At 50.3% G+C, this 19934-nt stretch overlaps 1 protein-coding gene across 4 annotated transcripts in view; it reads left to right on the forward strand.

Annotated features, from left to right (window-relative positions):
- The window catches only part of Grik4 (glutamate ionotropic receptor kainate type subunit 4), a 281673-nt gene that overhangs the window by 118221 nt on the left and 143518 nt on the right, over positions 1-19934 (forward strand). For all 4 annotated transcript variants that reach the window (XM_026403467.2, XM_077797752.1, XM_077797753.1 and 1 more), the window contains exons 3-4: positions 11914-12011; positions 16533-16698. In XM_026403467.2, coding sequence (XP_026259252.2) covers positions 11914-12011; positions 16533-16698 — 264 coding nt within the window. The remainder of the gene's footprint in view (positions 1-11913; positions 12012-16532; positions 16699-19934) is intronic.

Below are 19934 nucleotides of genomic sequence, written 5' to 3' on the forward strand. Positions count from 1 at the left end.
TCTTGCTTTCATGTGCTGAGGGCAGCATTGTAAAACCTGGGACTTCTTCATCTGTAAAATGGAAACTCTAGGCTCTTCTTCGCAAATGTTGCAAGTTATTGTGAGATTTAAACTACTTAACATATAAGAAAATCCTTTGAATTGCAGTGTTGTACAGGCATACACAGTAGGTCACTAAAGTCACATATCAGGTGCCCCTACTATGTGATGAACATTACTTTTAATTCTCACAGTATCTTGAGAGTTAAGTGTTATTCATCCTTTGAGGGAAAAAACCATGGAGTTGAAAGGTATTGAATAGTTTGCCTGATGACAGAACTAAAGAGTAGATCCCGCAAACCCAGTGCGTGACCCACTACGCCTCCACTGTGATGCTCTGGCACCTTGCAGCGGTTACCTTGGTGACTACATAGGATTAGACCCAAGTAAGTGGGCCAGTGTCTTGTAGCTAAGCTGAAAATGAACAGTTCCAGTGCAGAAGGAAGGTAAAGGGCTGTGTTAATCAACCCTCTGTTACTGTAGTAAAGTATTTGAGATAATCAACTTAAAAAGAGAAAAAAGGTTATTTTGCTCTACAGTTTTGAAAGTTTCAGTTCATGATTGATTGGACCTGTTACTTTGGGCCTGTGGAGAGGCAGAACATCATGGTGGGAACACCTGGTGAAGCTAAGTTGCTCACCTCCTGATGGCTAGGAAGCAAAAAAGAGATAGGAAGAGGAGAGGCTGATAACTTCTACGTGGGCACAACTCCCAATGACCTTAGTTCCTTCCTTGAGGCCCTGTCTACTAGAGATTCCAGCATCTCCCATTAGCATCACAGGGCAGCAACTCACAGGCCTCCAGATCCAAACTATAGCAAGGGTCCCTCAGCCCTGACAGATGATGAAATCTATTCCCTGGGAATTGAAGAGTCCCTGTTTCCTCCTTTTTCAACACATATGAACCTTTAACAACACTCAGTGGAAAAACAAACAAATGAAACAAATAATTTGCTTGAGTATTTATGCCAGGCATCTGGTCTTCCATACGAGCCACGCTCTAACCTGGCCTGATATTGTTGCAAGAAAAGAAACACATCCTCACTGGCCCGAGAAGAGCAGAAGGATATTGTAAAGAGGGAGGTAGGCAGTGGCTCCTGGACCCATCAGCCTCTCTCTCATATTTTCACAACTTTTTAATGCTTTTAAGCTGTTGCATCCAGACTCTTCCATCTCTGCTAGATTGGTTTCTCTGGCTTATCCATCATGTACTGTCCCATAATGGCAGTCCCACCCAATTTTGCTCTTTGTTCGTTCCTTCAGGAACTTTTATGAGCAGTTGTTCTATTTATGGCATGATTGAAGACATCATGCTTTGGGAACAGTGTGGAAACAAGGCAGACCTGGTCCCTGCACCTGGGGGGATTGCAGTCTCTCTTTGGAGTGCACATCAGTGGCAACCTCCCCTCAGCTCCTCTTCCTCTGGATCCCCAAGGTAGAGCATAGCATCTGTTTAGCTCATCTTGTCATGTGACCAGTGTAACAAGTTACAGGTGTTGGACAGATTGCCTACTGACTACCCTTGGGGACTGTATCTGTGCCTCATCTGGTAGCTGTGATGGAAGGTGGTTCATACTGTAGAGAACAGGGCCAATGAGTCCAGCAGCATCTATGGGCACAGATTGCTCCAGAAGAGGGTGTGGTGGAACAAGTACCGAAATAGTCGATCATTTATTCATTCAGTCAGTCAGTTGATGAGTATTTATCGAGTGCCTGTTAGTCTTTAATCTAGACAATGAGGACGCAGCAGGGAACAGATGAAAGTCCCTAGTTGTCAAGGAGGCTAATTTCTAGTAGAATGAAAGAAGATTCTGATTTCCCAAGATCATTCAAATGAAATTGGAAACACCAGCAATGACTTCTTAAGGCTCTCTTAGTCCAGTCTGCAGGGTTTCTTTGTCCAGGTCTCAGACAGGCGTCCAGATTTCTGTTGCCCATAGTTTGAAAAACAACCTGCTCATTCCTTTCCTTTGGTTCCTCTGGGCTTCCCTGGCGGGACCCGGAGCACAGATTTACCTGTGGTGAATGGTATCATTAGCAGATGGAAATTTCCTCTCCTGATGACCCACGCAGGCTGTCTTCTTAAAGTCAATACATCTAAAATATTAAGCCAGGTGAATCAGGGGAACAAAGGAAATTGATACATTTATTCCACATTACAGGGCTCTGGGTGTCTTTTTAGTGGCCTTCTTGTAGGCACTCAGTATTTTATTAGCAAATGCCTCTTGGTTAAGCTTTTACATCTCAGTGCGATTAAGGTGTGATTAGCATTTGTTAGAAAAGAGGGCTTCTGGATCTTTCTACCTCCAAGGCCTTTCATTGGATGCCAAAGCGTACCCCCACCCCCCATAGGTTTCACACACTACCCAGGTACTTCACGGGAAGATGCCAGCCTGGCTCTTTCCCTCCCAAAGGGAGGGGGTCTTGGTGCTGCTGGCGGAAGAAGGATGGGGTAGGACTGGACGTCAGTGGGAATAGGGTGGGAAGGAAGGAACAAGGAAAAGGCCAGCAGCTCTGTGATCCCTTCTTTGGGGAGCTTGTGTGGTATAAAGGTGAGGATCATGGATTTTGGGAACTGGATTGACCAGGATTAATCCTGTTTCTGCTGTTTATCAGCTGTGCGGTGTTGGCAGGCTATTTAACCATTTGGAGCCTCAGTTTCCGCACATGTCAACAAGGGTGCTGGTTACATTGCCTCATGGATTCCATCGTGGGGTGCTTGCCATATTGCACATGGCAGGAATTCAGTAAGCGGTAGCCATGGCTTTTCTTGTTGGCCTTGTCCTCTCCTGTCACAGTTGAGCAGGCTTCTTCCAGGCTGTCACGTGGCCCCCCTCTCTGTTTCAAAGTTGGGCCACACCCAGGGGCAGCAGTATCTCCAGGGCTCCTCTCAGGTGGCCTGCTTCAGGTTGGCCCCATTGTAATTGGATATTCCTCTTCTCTTTCCAGTTTTCTGGGCTTGATGCATCTGACAGCTTTGAGCCTTTGGAAGTTGGGGTGGGTCACTCATGCTAGCTGATGCTCAATGTCACAGGCTGTTTTCCCTGAGCTAGTGGCCCGCGGCTAATTTGGATTGTTTATTTTAAAATTTATGAGTACTCTGGGACCCTGGGAAACTGCCTCAGCCCCACACCTATCACCCTGTGGCCAAGGAAATCTGCTTCAAGGAGAACAAAGAGATCCTAGTGAGGATGTTTTTGGTTGTGGGAGGTGGAGGCTCTGATTGAAGTTGAGGCTGTAGCAATCCAGCAGGGTATAGCTGTACCCAGCTCTCAGTAATAGGTGGGTTTCTAAAAGCTCCGTACACACCATACTTAATGAATCACTTTGGGGGTGGGAGAGTCATTCCAGGGAAGCCGTGGTTATTTCGAGAATCAAAGATGATCAAGTATAAAGATGCTGGAGTCTGGCGGTCACCACTCTCATCTGATAGTTGAACATGAGACTTGGAAATGGGAAGTATCATGCAGGGCGTTAATTAATAGCCAACCTGGAAACTGGAAAGATAGAGGAGTCGAGAATCAACCCCTGTTCTATCTGGTTCAAACAGACAGATTTTCATACAGTGGGTTGAGTTCAAGTGAGGGTCACTTGTAAAATTTCCTCAGTCCACATGGGATCCCCCCATCTCTGCCCTTTCACCATTATTGCCTCTGGCTTCTAGATGTCTGACTTTCCAATTCCCTCCACACCACCCACAGATCTGAAATAAAAGGATGGACAAGACCCCGTAGGTCGTCTCCCGCCGCCCCCCACCCCCCGCCCTTACTCTTCCCTTCACTGTCTTATCTCCATCATAGCCTTTCTTTTGCAGGGAGCTCCGGGGAGGCATCACCCTCCTGTTCCACAGATCACTCTATCTCCTGCGGGGCTCCTGTATTAGAGCTTAACTAAGCGCCACCCCTTTACCACCCAGATGCCCCGAGGCACTGTCTCTGCTGCTGCCAGAAATGTTTTGAGGTTTAATTTACTGCAGAGCTAGAAGCAGGGGCCTCCCTACCAACCCCTGGCCTTTGCCTCTGTTGGTCTCTGAGGCCACGCGTGCCACCAGCTGTCCAAGCTGTCTCCCCTTGAAACCCAGAAGCACACTGGTTACTGGGGTCTCGTGCTACTGCAGTGCACGTAGCATGGGGCATGGTGGGTGCTATTCTGGCTCTGAGGGGCTGTGCTCCTCTTGCAAGGCCCCTGAGCTTCTCCAAGTTTCCATGGGCATGAGTTCCAGTGATTCAGAGCCGCCTCAACTAAGTGGGGGCTGGCGTCCCTCCCTCAGTTCAGTAGAATAAATCAAAGTCAGAGCAAAGCAAAAGAGTAAGAAGCTGGAAGATAAAGACATACAAACAATGGCGAGTCATTCAACAAACATTCCCCTTGCTCGACGTCTCTGAGTTACCTGTGTCACATACACATGATAAAGATTCAGAGCTGCATTAAATTATGACAATGTTGGAAATCATCTGCTCCAAGCCCTTTGCTTTTACAGATGGAGAAACTGAGGTTCATGATCTTTCCCAGGAAGAAGTTAAGACCTGCACATCTGCAAAGTGACATGATCCTGAGAATGTGTGGGTGGGGAGTGGCTCAGAGAGGGCACCGGGAAGTCAGAGCTAGGACACAGGCCAGAGGTCAGGTGAGGCCTCAGGAGCAGACCTTAGAATGCCCAATAGGTGACAAGAGGGGAGGAAGGCAGCTAGGGACATGGTGTAGTAAGTAGCATGAGCTGAGGCTTGAACCAGGACAAAACAGGGTCCATTGGGACAGGGTGACAGATTGGTATGGCTGTGCAGGAGAGTTTATGCAGGGGCAGAGGTGGCAGAGGGCCAGGTAGACGGGTGCTCACACTTGGGGCTGGATTCTAAGCGCTGGCTCCGCCCACACCTTGGGCTTCTGTCTTAGGCCCCCACATCCTCATGGGAGAATAATCAGAATTCTCCCCAAAATGGGCATAATGTTCTCACTTCATGAAGTCACCGTGAGGATGAAATGAGAGATGCTTCAAGGACTCAGAGCAGCGCCTGGCGTGGGCTGAGCTCTCGGTGAGCATCTCCGGCTCCCGCCAACTGTAGGAGAATCGACACTGCAGCTCCGCCCTCTCGGGTCATTCTGAGGTCTTCAAGTGGGATAGTGTGCCTGCCAGCCGGGTGCTTGGCGCATGGGAAACTCCAGTAAATGGTGTTGTTCCTCTTGCAATGGTTGGAACCAGGCTGGGGTCCTTCACAGTGTGCCACTAGTGAGGGAGGCGATGGCAGTTTCGAGTCCTCTGGTGTGTCTCTCAGGGAATTCTGACACTCTGTGGTGGAGCAGGATGGTATAGACCTGGGACACCCACCTTTACACAACCCCTTCCTTGGCTTGAGAACAGCACGTCCAATCTGTCTAGCCCACTGTCCACCATGGAGAGTTCAGTAAGGAAGGCGTTCATGAGAACGGATTGAGGTGACTGTTGGCCTTGCCCTGGGATGATCATGGCTTATCTGTATGCTCTGTGTGTGGCCTAAACAGGCACAAAGAGGGACCTCTCCCCACAGCCTCTGGGACTCTCAGGCTCTGGCACAGTGAAGTGTCTCGATGACTTGTGAAGCTAGGATTGTCTTTATGCCCCATAAAGCTCCATAAAGCTGCCCCCATCTATTCCTGGGCTCAGAGGGTGGCCGAGTGCTCATCAAGTGCTGCCCAGTCATTGAGGGGACTCAGGAAGCTGGAGGGACTCAGAGGTCCCTAGGGTCAGCCCCTCTGGGCCATCTGCACCAGAGCCACCCTTTCCCTCTGCTGTCCGGGAGGGACCTGTGAAGTCTCTGGGGAGAGCTGAGTTCCCCTGAGTGCTCCTGTCCAGCCCCGGTTTCTCAGGGGAGCTAGTTTCCAGGCCAGATCTGGCATTTGGAGGGGAAGAAGTCCCCCCACTGGCTGCCACACCGCATCCCAGTCCTTTATTCCAGCAGCTGCTCTAACAGTTGCTTCCGACTCCTCTGCTGGCTGGAAAACTTAGTTGCCATGGCAGTGCCACTCATATCTCCATGTTCCTTCTCTTCCCTCTCCCCAGGAGGCAGAGGTAAAGCTGTTTCCCTCCCCTGCTCTCCCTCCCTAAACTGCTCAGAGTCCTCACTCAGATGCCCTGGCCTATGGAGTCAGGGCCCAGGGAGCTCTACAGCTGCAGCCCTTTTTAGAAGGTCCCCATTTCTGCTGAGCAGGGCATCCTTCATAGGGAACAAAAACCACTTCTGTGATCCCAGCAAATACCCAGACCATGGCTGCTAGAAGATCAGAGTTCAATTTCATTGAACTCATTTTGGATCATTTCAATTCAGTTGAGCAAATGTCTGGCGAGCAATTCCTTTTTGCCAGGACTAAATAGATTGACCTCTGCCCTCAAGAAGCTTATAATCCATCCAGGGAAATGGACACATGGACATGGGTGTGAGGAGCTCCGAAGACAGGCCTACGTCCTCAAACCCCTGACCCAACGCATTTAGAATCCAGAGCTTCTAAGACACTGGCATGGTCATATTGAGCTCAGGCCATATGCTAAAGAACATCTCTAGTGACATGCCAAGCCCAAACAAATGCATGCTTGTATTCTTTTATTCACACTTTGTACAAGTTGAGTACCCTTTTCTGAGATGCTTGGAGCCAAAAGTGTTTCCAATTTCAGGGTTTTTTTAAAAAAAAAAAAAACATTTAAATATTCACTGCATAGACTTTACTTGTTGAGCATCCCTAATCTGAAAATGCGAAATACGAAATCCTAAATGTTTTGAGCATCATGTCAGTGCTTAAAAAGGTTCAGATTTCAGAGCCTTTCAGATTTCGGATTAGGATAGCTATACATCTGTCTATTTAGATCAGATTTTGCCACTAAATGAGTTTGATGAAAAACATCCCATCTCAGAGCCTTATGGATTATGGACTTCGGCAAGAATTTATTTTTAGGAGAAACTTCCTTCTGTTGAGAGCCAACATCATGAGACTGCTTGGGGCAGAACTTGGCTCGGAATTTAGAAAGCAGGGGAAATTTCCCTGTCTCCGAAAGGCAGCTGACTCAGATGTAGGGAAGGACAGATGCCTTGGGCAAGATCCCAGCTGGGTGTTAGAGGAGCAGTAGGAATTTGCCAGGAGAGGGCCAAAGACGGTGTAGACCACGGTAGACTAAGGATGCTAATGGACCCTTCTCAGAAAATTGTTTTAAAGTGGACAAAATAGTGAATGGTTCAGATGACCATGGAAACTAATTGTACAGAAATGCAGTTAAAATATTTTAATAGTCATATATTAACACCTGTGCTTCTTTATTAATGTATTCAATAGCTAAACCCAGCACTGGGTGTAACTTCTAGGGTAATTTTGAAGTAGTAATGAATATAAATGACATTTTAAGATATCTACAGCTCTGTAAAGTGATGCAAAAACACTGGTGATTTCAGTTGGTGACCAAGTCACAGACACTGTTACTAGACCATGGTTTGCTGCCTACATTCAAAATGGAAGGAAATTCTACCTTTCAGCTGGGGTTAGAGGAAAGAGCGATGTGATTCCCCCCACAATGTTCAGACTCCTGACCTCTCCCTCAGGTCCAGGCAGCAGGTTAGGAACCCCTGGTCTTGTCAGAGATAACCACTCAGGGACAGATAAGGAAGCAGATAGAACATTCTAGTCAAGCTGGCATGGGAGATGGCACCATGAGAGAAAAGGCCAGAAAAGCAGGGTCCCAGGAAGACCAGACTCACTTGAATTTTCCTAGTCAGCTGGAGGAATTCTTTTTATTATTATTATGCCATATTCCTTATAAGACATTACAAAAGGAGTGCATGCTCATATTGGAAAGCAAAGGAAGTAAAACAGGAAGAAAGTCACTCAGCGTCCCAGCAGCCAAGGCAGTGTCCATGACTGTTCTCCATGGGAGCCTGTGCTGAAGGAACAGGGCCCTGGAGCCTGGGGGTGGGCAGCTGAATCTTCACCCTGCTCTTTCCATCTCGTTTTTGTGTCTATGAAGTGAGGTGCAGTAATAGTACCTCTTTACCAGGTTGTGTTGGAACTAAATAGATAAAAGTTCCTGTAGCGGCGTGCTTTGAATGGGCCACAATTAGCACTCAATAAACACTGGTTTCAGTCACATCTTGTTCCAGTCATTCCTCGTGCATAACTATCCCCTGAATTTGCCAAGTTGGAGCCCTCCGATAGATGGACATATAATTTTATTTCCTGCTTCCTTCTCTTAATAATATTACATAAATATTTTTAATGCTATTATAAACTGCTCATAAGCATTTTAAATTCCTAAATAATATCCCATTTCCGTGTATGACCCACACTTTATATAACGATTCCCTTATGATTAGACATTTAGTTTATTTATGGAAAGCGTTGAGCGGGCTTCAGTGTGGTGGACAGTGATTTATTGGACACATAATTCCGAGTCAGGCCCTGTGCTCAGTATGGAGGGTACCAGGGTAAATAAGACAAGCTTTCTGACTTAGAGGAACATGCAGATCGTTGCTTTATTATTATAATTTGCCTCACAGTTTGGAGAAAGGATTGGAAATGAAGAATGCTGGAGACAGGGAGACCCTTTGGAAGACAGGTGGCCAAAGGAACTGACCAGACACAATGGCAGTGGTGTAGGAAGGAGAGGGTGCCAGATGTGAGCATGTCAGAAGGGCAGATTTGGCCCCCGACTCAGTAGTGAGTAAATAGATTTAGCAAGGAAGGGTCAAGGGTGGGCCTGGCTTTGACCTTGAGGAGCTAAGGGGAGAAAAGTTGAGTGGTTAAGAGCCTGGGCTTTGATGCCTGATGGATCCCCAAGGTCAAATACAGTTCTACCATATATTACCCACATCCAGTTGGACAAGTTACATTTTCTAAGCCTCAGTTTTTCTATCTGTAAAGTGGGGACAAGATGAATCTTCCTCATAGAAGTATAAGATCAAATTAGATTATGAAGAATATAAGCCAGGCTCAGTGGCACATACCTGTAATCCCAGCAGCTCAGGAGGCAGAGGCAGGAGGTTCGAAAGTTCAAACCCAGCCTCAGCAAAAGTGAGGCACTAAGTAACTCAGTGAGACCCTGTGTCTAAATAAAATACAAAACAGGGCTGGGGATGTGGCTCAGTGGTTGAGTGTCCTGAGTTCAATTACTGGCAGCCCCCTCATATATATATATATGTGACATGATTTACCAGGGACAATGAAAAGGGTTGAAGGAGCCATTCTAAGCACTTTGTACGTATTAACTCACTTTAATCCTTACAACGTGCCCATGAGAGAGGTGATGTTAGTATCCTAGTTTTAGAGGTAATCAAATGGGCCCAGGGAGGTTCAGTAACTTGCTCAAGGTCTCACAACCAGTAAGTGCCAGCCCTGAGACTCAGACTCAGACAGCCTCACAACAGAGTTCACGCTCATGAGGACCTTGCCGCCGGTGGCCTTGTTGAGTGTGAGGTGCTAGAAAGAAGGCCCTGAGGTCACATCCAGCAGGTGCTTGGAACTTGATTGTGTAACCAGGCCATAGGTTAGAATATAGGATCATCTGGGCAGAGAGGAGGCAAGGGCAGACTTCCAGATAGAGGGCGGCCCAGGCAAAACCTAAATTTAGCAGGTGGGAGAAGGAAGAGGAGTCAGCAGAGGAAACGATGCTCAGACAACTGGGTGAGCGTGAGGACTGGAGGGAGTCGTGAAATTCCAGCGAACAGTGGGCTCGGCAACAGCAGATGCTGCACAAAGAGACCTGGACGAGGACCAGTAACTGGTCATGGTGACCTTGGAGAAAGCGGATTCTAAGGACAAGGTGGGCAGGCAGACCTCAGCTGTGAGGGATTGAGAAGAGCTGGGTGACAGAGTGGCTGCCTGGAATCCTGCAGACGAAGTAGGTGGCTGTGAGAGCGCAGGATGAACCCTGGACAGGGTCCAGAGGCTGGAACCCAAATGCTGGCTTTGACTTTGATCAGGTGTGTGACCTAATGGGAGTCACTTTGTCCCTCAGGGATAGTAGTTCCTATTGGTAAAGAGGAGGTAGGAGTCCTAAAGGGGAGACCCTCATAGGGATACATGGGGTGACAAACTAAAAGCACCTATCGGGCCAATTAAGAGTTAGGCAGGCTGCAATCACTTGAGGTCACTTGCAAGAAAATAGCTTAAACCTAGAAGAGGCTCTCAGGGCTGAGGCCTGGTCCTCACTTCCTCTGCCCCTGGGATGGATCTGACACTTAGAGCTGATGAGTCCCCCTCAGGTGTCCTCTGCAGGCAGACTCGGGGTTGGCTGAGATTTGGGAGGTTGTGGGGTCCCTGCTGGAGCTGCAGCTAAGCCAAGAGGAGGCCTGGAGGATGTGTGGTTCGTGTGGTCAATTGCCACTCTGGGATGTGACCCCAGCATCTGCCTTGCTGCCTGGGCGCCATTCCAATGATTGCTTGGCCATGTTGGCCAGTGGTTAGGACTCTCACTCGGGAGAAAGAACATCCAGGGGGCAGGTGTGGCTTTGCAGCTGTCTCAAGAAGAAGCTTCCTGGCCCAGAAATGGCTGCCTTACTCCTAATGTGAAGTGAGGGAAAGTCTTTGTGAAATGAAGCTTTGGGCTTTGCAGACAAGGATGTCCCGTCATGCATGGGGAACTTTGAGGCATATTCTGAATGCAGAGTCTCGGTTCTGATGTCAAATGCCTGGACAGAGAACGAGCTCTTGTCCTCTCTCTTCACATTTTCCCCACTCTTCTCCCATTCTTCCTTTCTTGGTCTCTAACATTTTAATGTTCTAGATCCTTCCTTCCTCTTCTGACCATGCCCCACCCATTCATGCTTTTGTTGGACAAATGTGAACTGGGCACCTACTGTCTAGAAAATGTGCTAGACACTGAAGAAATGGGAAGCGGCAGTTTAGAAATAAGCATGGCTCTGTTCCTGCAAGGGGTTTGAAATCTAGTGAAAAGAGTCTGGCGCCTGCTCCTGGGGCCCAACTCGAAGCAATAAACCAAAGTAGAGGGGCTGGGGATGTGGCTCAAGCGGTAGCGCGCTCGCCTGGCATGCGTGCGGCCCGGGTTCGATCCTCAGCACCACATACAAACAAAGTAGACACAATTGCAAGTGTCTTAGAATACAGGCACAAAATGGGGACCTTGGAAGCCCCAGGCCTGGTTAGTTCCACCTAAATAACCCAGGAAGGTCTCAGGAGAAGGTGGCAGTTGAGATGACATTTGACAGATGACTGCCCAGAGTCCAGGAGGGAAGGGCACCTTCCCAGCGGAGGCAGGGCGAGGTCACAGGTCTGCTGGTGGGTCAGGACAGTGGCCAACATGCTAGGGAAGGAGGTGAACGGAGGGGCCCTTGACAGTGGGCCCCCTCTGCCTTGCATTCTCTTTTGGCTCCTCCTATTGAACCTGCTTTCTTGTTGTCTGTCTGCATCAATCCTGCCACCTTTGTTCCCTGTATTCCCGCCCTTCTTCCTCCTCTACTCTGGGTATCTGGAGGCGTGACCGCTCTGGGAGCTGGGCCCTCAATCCCTGCAGCACATGCCCGGGCTGCCTCCACCCCACTGCAGACGAGGCCGGGAGGGCATCTCAGGGTTCCTCCATTAGCCTCTGTCCTTTGGTGACAGCCCAGATGATTTATATACCCGGCTGGCTGTGGCCGTATGTTGTCATAACCTGGGTCATTTCCTCATTTAATACTGCCCATAAACTCCAATAAAACTGTCCTAGAGCCCAGTGGTCCAGGGGGAGAAGGAGGGACACTAGGTTTGGAAGGGTTGGAGAGGGGCCGGGGCTGAGGGTGGGTAGAAGGTGAGAGGTGGCCGATGAAGATTGAAGGACTCAAGCCTGCCACCCAGGGGGGCAGCTGAACCATGCGCCATCTGATGGGTGCCTTGCTTCCTTTCCTGTCCCTACCTCTGGCTGCAGTGTGTCAGATCCTCCCCAAGGGGGTGGTTGCTGTCCTGGGACCATCATCCAGCCCGGCTTCCAGCTCCATCATCAGCAACATCTGTGGGGAGAAAGAGGTGAGTACTGGGCTGGGGTGAGGGGATATCTAGAGGCTGAAGCCTGGGCCTGGGCCTGGGCCTGGACCCCAAAGGGATCATGGATTTGGAGGGGCCGGAAGGGCCCATCAAGACTGGGTTGGGCAGGGCGTGGTGGCGCAAGACTGTAAAGCCAGTTGGTTCGGGAGGCTGAGGCAGAAGAGTCACGAGTTCAAAGCCAGCCTCAGCAACTAAGCCAGGCCCTAAGCAACTCAGTGAGACCTTGTCTCTGTTGTGGCTCAGTGGTAGAATGCTCGCCTCACATGTGCAAGGCCCTGGGTTCGATCCTCAGCACCACATAAAAATAAATAAATAAAACGACCACATAGTCCTCGGTTTAGCTCACTTTGCTCCAAACTGTTTTAATAGGGGAGCCTCAGGGGAGATGTTTGATAATGGGATTTTCAAGCTGAGCTCCCGAGTCTTCAGAGTCCCATGGTGGTGTCTCCAGGGGCCTCTTGGTGATGGGGTGGAGAGGCTGGTGAGGGTGGTGGTGGGGAGGGAGGCTAAGAGGACTCTGTTCAGACACTGGGATTCTGGGGTAGAATGCCTTTAGGGGAAGGCACTGCTACATTTTATTACAAAATATAAAGTTTGAAAGCCTCTATTTTATAGTTCTTGAGAAAAGGGTTTTATTCTGTGTTCTTCCCTCGTTCACCGATTCCAGATTCCAGCGTCTGGTCTACTCCTTCAGGCGGGATGGGCTTCCTGGGCGGGGGAGGGGAGCTCCCCAAGTGTTGAGGCGCTTTCCTCTGGTTCTAGCTCCAAGAGAGAACAATGTGGGAGGGGCAAGTTTCTGAGCAGCAGCCCCTCTCTATTCTGTCCACTCTCCCCTCCTTCTTCCCTGGAGAAGATGGACTTGGAGCTTCTGAGAGTCTCTGTTGCTGGCATCTTTCTACGTCCTTCCTGGAGTCCGCCAGTCCTTCCCCTTCAGCTGTATCTGGGAGATGGGGAGCAGGTGGCCCCTTAGCCCCTCTCTGCTCCTATGGCCTTCCAGCCAGGTCCTGGGGGGCAGCTGCAGCTTGGTGCAGAGGCACAGGAGGGGCCAGGGGAGGAGCCTAGGGAAAAGGCAATACCTTACATCTGCGTTAGAGACCTGGAGTCTCCGGCTTCCAGAAGCTTCACTCCTGGCAGGTCCAGCTCTTGGAAATAGGAGGGGGCACCCCCTAACTGACAGACTGGATGCCTCCCCAGGGAGCTGCCCCTGTAGAAACGGGGAGCTGTGGACAGGCTTCTGCCTGCCCCACATCCTCCTGGAAGCTACCCCCTTGAGGTTATGATCAGAGGGTTTGGGAGTCCCTGAGCCTTTGTGCAGAATATTTACCCTCCCTATTTGATGAGCCCTAAGAATTGCTATCAGCACATTTGGATGCCTTGCAGCCCCAGGCTGGTCCCAGGTGATCTTGCTCCTCCAGGGGCTGGCTTGCCCTTCTGGCCTCCCACTGGGGCCATGCTGACAGCTCCCCATCCTTTCCCCTCCCACACCTAGAAGAGGGCTCAGGCTAGCCCAGGGCACAAAGCAGCTTCCGTCCCTCTCAGACCCTTCCAGCCTCTTACTGTCCTCAGCCCAGGAGTTTCTCCTGATATTTAATTGAAATCTTTCTGCCATGCTCCAAACAATAGCTCAGATATGTGGCAGGTCATTATTTCAGCGGTGGCTCTGATCTTCACCAGCCGAGGTCGCCAAGACTTCAGCTTCCCATTTTCTCTCTCCCTTTCTTTTCTCTTCTCCCCTATTTCTTTCTTCATTGGCTCTTTCTGTCCTCCCCACAAACCCACTTGAACATGACCTCCTGGTGGGATTCAGTGGCCATTCATCTCAGCCAGCAGATCCCTCAGCTCCATTTGGCCTTTGGGGCCCAAGGCTGAGCCCCTCACTTGTAGTGTCCCACCCTGGCCCTGTGCCAGGGACCAGCCTGCCAGGCTGCACTGCCCAGGGAGCTGCCAGACGGTCACCCCTCCTTTGTCTGGTCGTGTTCCTTCCTGAGCCACCTTTCCTCTCTGTTCAGATTATGCATTTCTTTTAATATTTTATGAGGCCGAACAGCCTTCCACCGATTCCCCCTGGCTCCTGGGAAAGCGGTGGACTTCTCACCCAGGAGTCCATCCCTTTAAATGCTGCTGATGTCCCTGTAGCCCTGGCGACTGGCTGCTCTCTGCCTTGATGCTCTCTCTCCACACTTCCAGGACGACTTCCTGGGACGCATTTGCAATTGCAAATCGATTATGGATTGATCTTCTTAGAGAGACAACTGGCAGGACGGGCAGGGTCCTCCCTGCCTGGGCACGCCAAGCAGCTGGCTGCCTTTGCAGTGCCCTGTGCTGGAGACCCCTACAGCTTCCCTTCCCAGGGGCCCCTCCACCCTTGGCCCTGCACTCACAGCTCTGGGATCTCCGTGGGAACTCTGACCTTTGGGGGAGAAAGGAGAGTGGAGGGAGAAAAGGCATTGCCCAAGCTCTGAGGATCTGGTGGGAGGGAGCTATTCCCACCCGCCCTTCATCCCGACATCTCATTGTATCTTCCAGAGCTCTTCTTAGGAAGTGCCTCTGGCTGTCTCCGTCTGAGTGAAGTGTAGACAGGTTAAGTGGTTTGCCCCCAAATCACACAGCAGGACCTAAATGCAAACCCAGGGCTACAGTCTCTAAAACCTACGCTTCCTTCATCTTCCTGAAGGACTCCCCCACCAAACCAAGGCTGGAAACCATGGGTTTGTGGGTCTCCCTAGGGGCTCTGCACTATTGGAAGTGCTTGATGCCCAATGCCCTAACGGGTTAGCTGCTACTGAAAATCAGCAGCCTGCAATGGCCACACCAGGAGACCTTGGCCAGAGAAGCTCAGATGTCTAAACCAGCCAGCCCCCCGCCCCCCACGCCCAGTCTTGAACTTCATCTTGACCCTCTGTAACCTCTTTTCCTGTCAAGGTGCATTGGTTCTTCATTCAAGATCAACTGTGTGGGATGCAAAGTGCGAGTGGGGAGAAAGGCCCCTTATGACACAGGCCAGCTCCTCTCCCGAGAGTCATCATTCAGGACTCACTGGTTCTTGTGAGTTCTGTGCCCCTGCTGAACAAAATATGGTCGTGTTCTCTCTGAAGTTCAAGGGCTAACCCTCATTGAATTCAGTAATTTCTCTCTCTCTCTCTCTCTCTCTCTCTCTCTCTCTCTCTCTCTGCCAAATCAAATCTTTATTCTCCTTCCACTCCAATTTCAGAAGAGTTCTAGTCTCTGGCCAACTTCTCCCCAAAACTTAAAAAGAATAAAGAAGTAGATTTCTTTTCTTTTCTTTTTTTTTAAATTTTAGGTACCAGGGTTTGAACTTAGGAGCACTCAACCACTGAACCACATCCCCAGCCCTATTTTGTATTTTATTTAGAGACAGCCTCTTGCTGAGGCTGGCTTTGAACTCGTGATCCTCCTGCCTCAGCCTCCCGGGCTGCTGGGACTATAGACATAAGAAGTAGATTCTTACATGGACAATCACAGCTCCCAGACTCCTGGCAGCACAACTCTGGGCCAGGCAAGGCAAAGAAAACTTCTGTAACCATTTTCTGAATAATCTAGTCTAGAATCCAACCAAGTCACCATCAGAAAGTTCTTCCTGCTGTCTACCTTCAACCTTACTGGCTTTAACATTAGGACAAACTCCCCCTCCCCTTCAGCTCTCCCAGCATAGGGTGACAAGGATGATCCTGGCAGAGTAAAATCAAGGTGGATGGCAGCTTATTACATTTTAACTTCCCTATTACGTACCAGATAGCCCAAGCTGACAATAAAGCAGACACTGCAGCCTGTTAATATCTCTTTCCCAGAAAGAGAGGCAGAAGGCAGGGCAGTGCCGCTCAGAAATGTCAGCAATAGATGCAGACAGAAGCCGACACTGTCCTGATGAAACCAGAGCAGGTATTTATTCACAGGAATCCATCCAGAGGCTTCTCCATGGTTTCTCTAGATGCCAGGTCTCGGTCCCCACATAGGCACGGGTCCCCTCCTGCCCTGCTGTCGCCTGGACATTCACCCAGGACGTTGGTTGGGAGCTGGTTTACACACCTGTCGACTGGGCTAAGGGGCTTCTCTCTTGGTCCCCAGGGGAGTGTTCCTCTCTCCTGCCATCTCTGCTCTGCTTTAGTAACTACACATAAAATATTATCAGGGCCAGGATTTCAAGACCCATTTGTCTCTGCCCAGCAGCACGCCCTTCTGAGGAGGATAAAACCTCTTCTTTTTCCTTCCCAGCTTGGCAGACCCAGCTCCCAGGCTCCCCGTATCTTTACACAGGTCTTTGGCCAAAGGGTTCCTGGTGGGGTCCTGGCAGGGGTGCCGTCTTGTCTCCCCACCCCCAGCCCTGGCCCCTGCGCTGGGTCCTGTGCACTCCAACTCCACTGGTGTGCACACAGGGTCGTGTCCCGGGACCCTCCCTCCACAGCCTGGTCCGCCCCTCACCCTTCCCTTTTTACTCACTCATTTTGGATGCTCCTTGCTGCCCATTTTTGCTCCTCCTGCCAGGTCCCTCATTTCAAAGTGGCCCCAGAGGAATTTGTCAAGTTCCAGTTCCAGAGATTCACAACCCTGAACCTGCACCCCAGCAACACCGACATCAGCGTGGCTGTAGCTGGGATCCTGAATTTCTTCAACTGCACCACCGCCTGCCTCATCTGTGCCAAAGCAGAATGTAAGTGTCCCCAGGCTGGATCCGCCTCCGACAGGTGGGTCCTGTTGATCCTCCCCTGGCTCCCTGTGCCCCTGGCTCCCCCACCAGGAAGGGAGGTCTCTCTCAGATCCCAGGCTGATAACCAACAGGTTCAGGTGTTCGTCCATGTGTACGCCTGCGCGCGTGTTGGTGTGTGTGTGTAAGACAGAGAAAGAGCCCGTGGTCCAGGTGTACCCTTTGCCAGGACTCCCTGGGCATGGCCAGAACAGAAAGGAACTAGGTTAGAGGGAGACTGGCCAACTGCCAAACCTTTTTGCATCTGCAAACTCAATTCCCACATTTTCAGCCTCATTGTTAAGGAGGTACAAAGAGAGAAAGAGAGAGAGAGAGAGAGAGGGAAAATATAAATTGAATGCATTTGTACTTGATGGGTTGAAGAGCTTCTTCCCCTGGAGAGCAGGTTTTGCTGATGGAACAAGGTCCAAGGTCAATTCCTGATAAAGCATTTTTTTTTTTTTGGTAAATGCAGGCTTTGGAAATGCACTTTCTGTGACTCTCAGACAATTTGTGACATAAATTTAGTGTTTATGAGATTTAGCTAATTTAAGCCCACGCCTCCCAGCAAATTGGAGCGTCTGTGTGTTTCTGCAGCTGCACCCACATGTGGTCAACAGGTGCCGGGCACTGGCTTGCACTGGGGACCAGTGCTTGAGCCTGATACCTGTGGCCTGCCCGGCTTTCTTACCCTGCAGGTCTTCCTGGGCTGCACTGGTAGAGCTGCTCCATCTTGGAGCCGGGCTCCCTTCTTTGCCTTCTCTGAACTGCTCAGAGTTCTCAAGTCTTCCCCGCATCCTAGAATCCCCAGGGCACCCCAAAACAAAAGCCCCCTCCCCATGATGGTCAGGACCACCTATGTCAACACCCGTGTTGCTGCCCGCCCTGGCACGTGTATTCATTCATTCATTCGACACAATTCCATTGGGTCTTTACTTTGTGGTACTCAAGAAACAAGTCACTGAGGCCCAACTCTATGCTTTATATGTACCTTGTCTAATCATTACAACCACCCAGTGGTTTAGGAGGAGTTGGGATCCCCATCAGAGGAAGTTCAGACCAGAGAGGTGCAGTGACTTGCCCAGGGTCACACGATTTGAGTAGCAGGGCCCACACTCAGATGCCGGTCCTCTTGCTATGTGTCCAGAACTTCTTCCAGAGCTCTGGAGTGGAGGCAGAGGAGACGTGACCCTGCCATTGGTGGGAGAAGGCACCCAGTAGTTTGTGGTCAGTGTCAAATGTGCTATGTGGCTAGTCGAGGAGCCATCCTGGGCACAGGGTGACAGGAAGGGCTTCAGGACCAGGGCAGGGCTTCAAATGGGGCTCGAAGAATCACAAAGATCTAGGTCAGTGGAGAAGTGAGATAGAGTGTGCCCGACGAGGAGGAGAGGAAGCAGGCCTCCGGAGCTCAGAGGCTCTACTGAAGTGGAGAGGGCCTGCGGAAGGGGCTGGGAGCCGTGGCAGGTGAGGGAGCGTGGACTTGGTTCTGCATCAACTGTAGGGACTTTAGGCCTCTGCCCTAGGAATGTCCTCTGGGTAAAGGCCATTCCAATCATGGGCCCACCCTCCAGGAACAATTAGTTTGGGGTACTAGTTTTGGGAATCCTGAATTAGATCCAAGGATCTGGGGACTCTCAGGCTTGGAAATAGAAAGGTGGTTTTGGGTCTTTTTCAACAAGCAGCTCCTAAGAAGGACCCACGAGATGGGCACGTGTAAGAGCAGGCCAGTCCTTCACTTAGTCAACCAACAGGTATTTATTTACTGGCCATATTTTATGTGCCAGGCACCGTGCCAGGCTCTGTGAGAGATAGAACAGCACAGTGTCTTTTCTCAAAGGTGAAGCAGCCTTGTTGGAGATCAGGCAGGACCTTTGCACATGAAGCAGTTAGGACAGTAAAGGATGGGTCTGAACTCCTAGGGAATGCAGGTGCCCTGGAGACTGGGGTCCACGGAGGGGGCTTGGCAAGAGCTCAGTGAATAGAGACTCCAACCACTTTGTTTATAAAAGAGGAGACCGAGGGTCAGAGAGTAGCTTGACTTGCCCAGGGTGCCATAACGAGGAAGTGGTCCAGCTGGGATTTGGCCCCGGTTCTCTGGATCATAGTCCCATACACCATCACCATTACACCAGTATTTCTTAAACTGGGTTCCCCCGGGGTTCTGTTGACCAGTGCAGTAGCCCCAAGTCACTTGAGACTCTTTAAATCTAAATCTGAATTCATTAAAATTAAATAAGACTAAAAATCCAGTTCCTCATCCTGACTGGCCACATATCAAGTGCTCACCACCTGTACGTGGCCGCCGCGGCTCTGTACTGAACAGCCCAGGTACAGAACAGTCCCATCGCGGCAGAGAGTTTACTGTACAACACCGCCGTCGATGATGAGTGCTACAGGGGCGAAGAAAAAAGTCTGGGGAGTCCTCCAGTCTGTTTCCACTTCATGCAGATCACAAGGCACATTAGCATGGACCCTCTGAGATGTCCCGTGGCCAAACCAATTATTTACCTCATTGTCTTCCAAATGGGTTTGCCTACAAGCCCCCGAAAGAATGCTGACGGAAAACTGCACAGGAAGCTAGATATTAAGAGACCGAAGGCAGGGACAAGATTTTCCTACAGTCTTCTTCAGTGCTGGGCACAATGGCTCACCAACCTGCCAGGAAGTTCTTTCTTTTGTCCAGCCACCAATCCCTCCTGCTTTTAGGCTGAGTTCTCTTTCCTCTGCTTCAGCTCTCACTGGGCTTTAGAAAATGAGTTGCTCTGCTCAGATGTTAAACGTATACAAGTCACTGAGCTCTTGGCCAGGTACCTTTGCCTCTGGCCCAGGACTCTTTCCCTTAGAATTACCACCTTGATTGACTTTCAAACAGTTCCTTGTGGAGGACAAATCACTTTCCATTTCTGTGTTCCCATTTGACCTCTTCCTCCTCCTCTTTCCCAGTCTTGCTAGAGCTGAGAGAATAGGCCTGGAGCCTTGCAGGGACTTAGATCACACCCTGGGTTCCATGGAAAATCCAGGACTCTGCCTCAGGGGCTCTGACCCTCAGTTGGGGCTGCCTCCTCCACACAGCGGCCCTGGGCCATGATCCCAACAAACAACCCAGAGCAGTGCCAGAGGGCAGAGAGTTCTCAGGCAGAATGGCTGTCCTGGAGGAGGTGAGGCAAGGCCACCCCCTGGGGCTCAGCAGCCACCATACACTG

This window comes from Urocitellus parryii, chromosome 4, assembly GCF_045843805.1.
Source record: "Urocitellus parryii isolate mUroPar1 chromosome 4, mUroPar1.hap1, whole genome shotgun sequence".
NCBI lineage: Eukaryota > Metazoa > Chordata > Mammalia > Rodentia > Sciuridae > Urocitellus > Urocitellus parryii.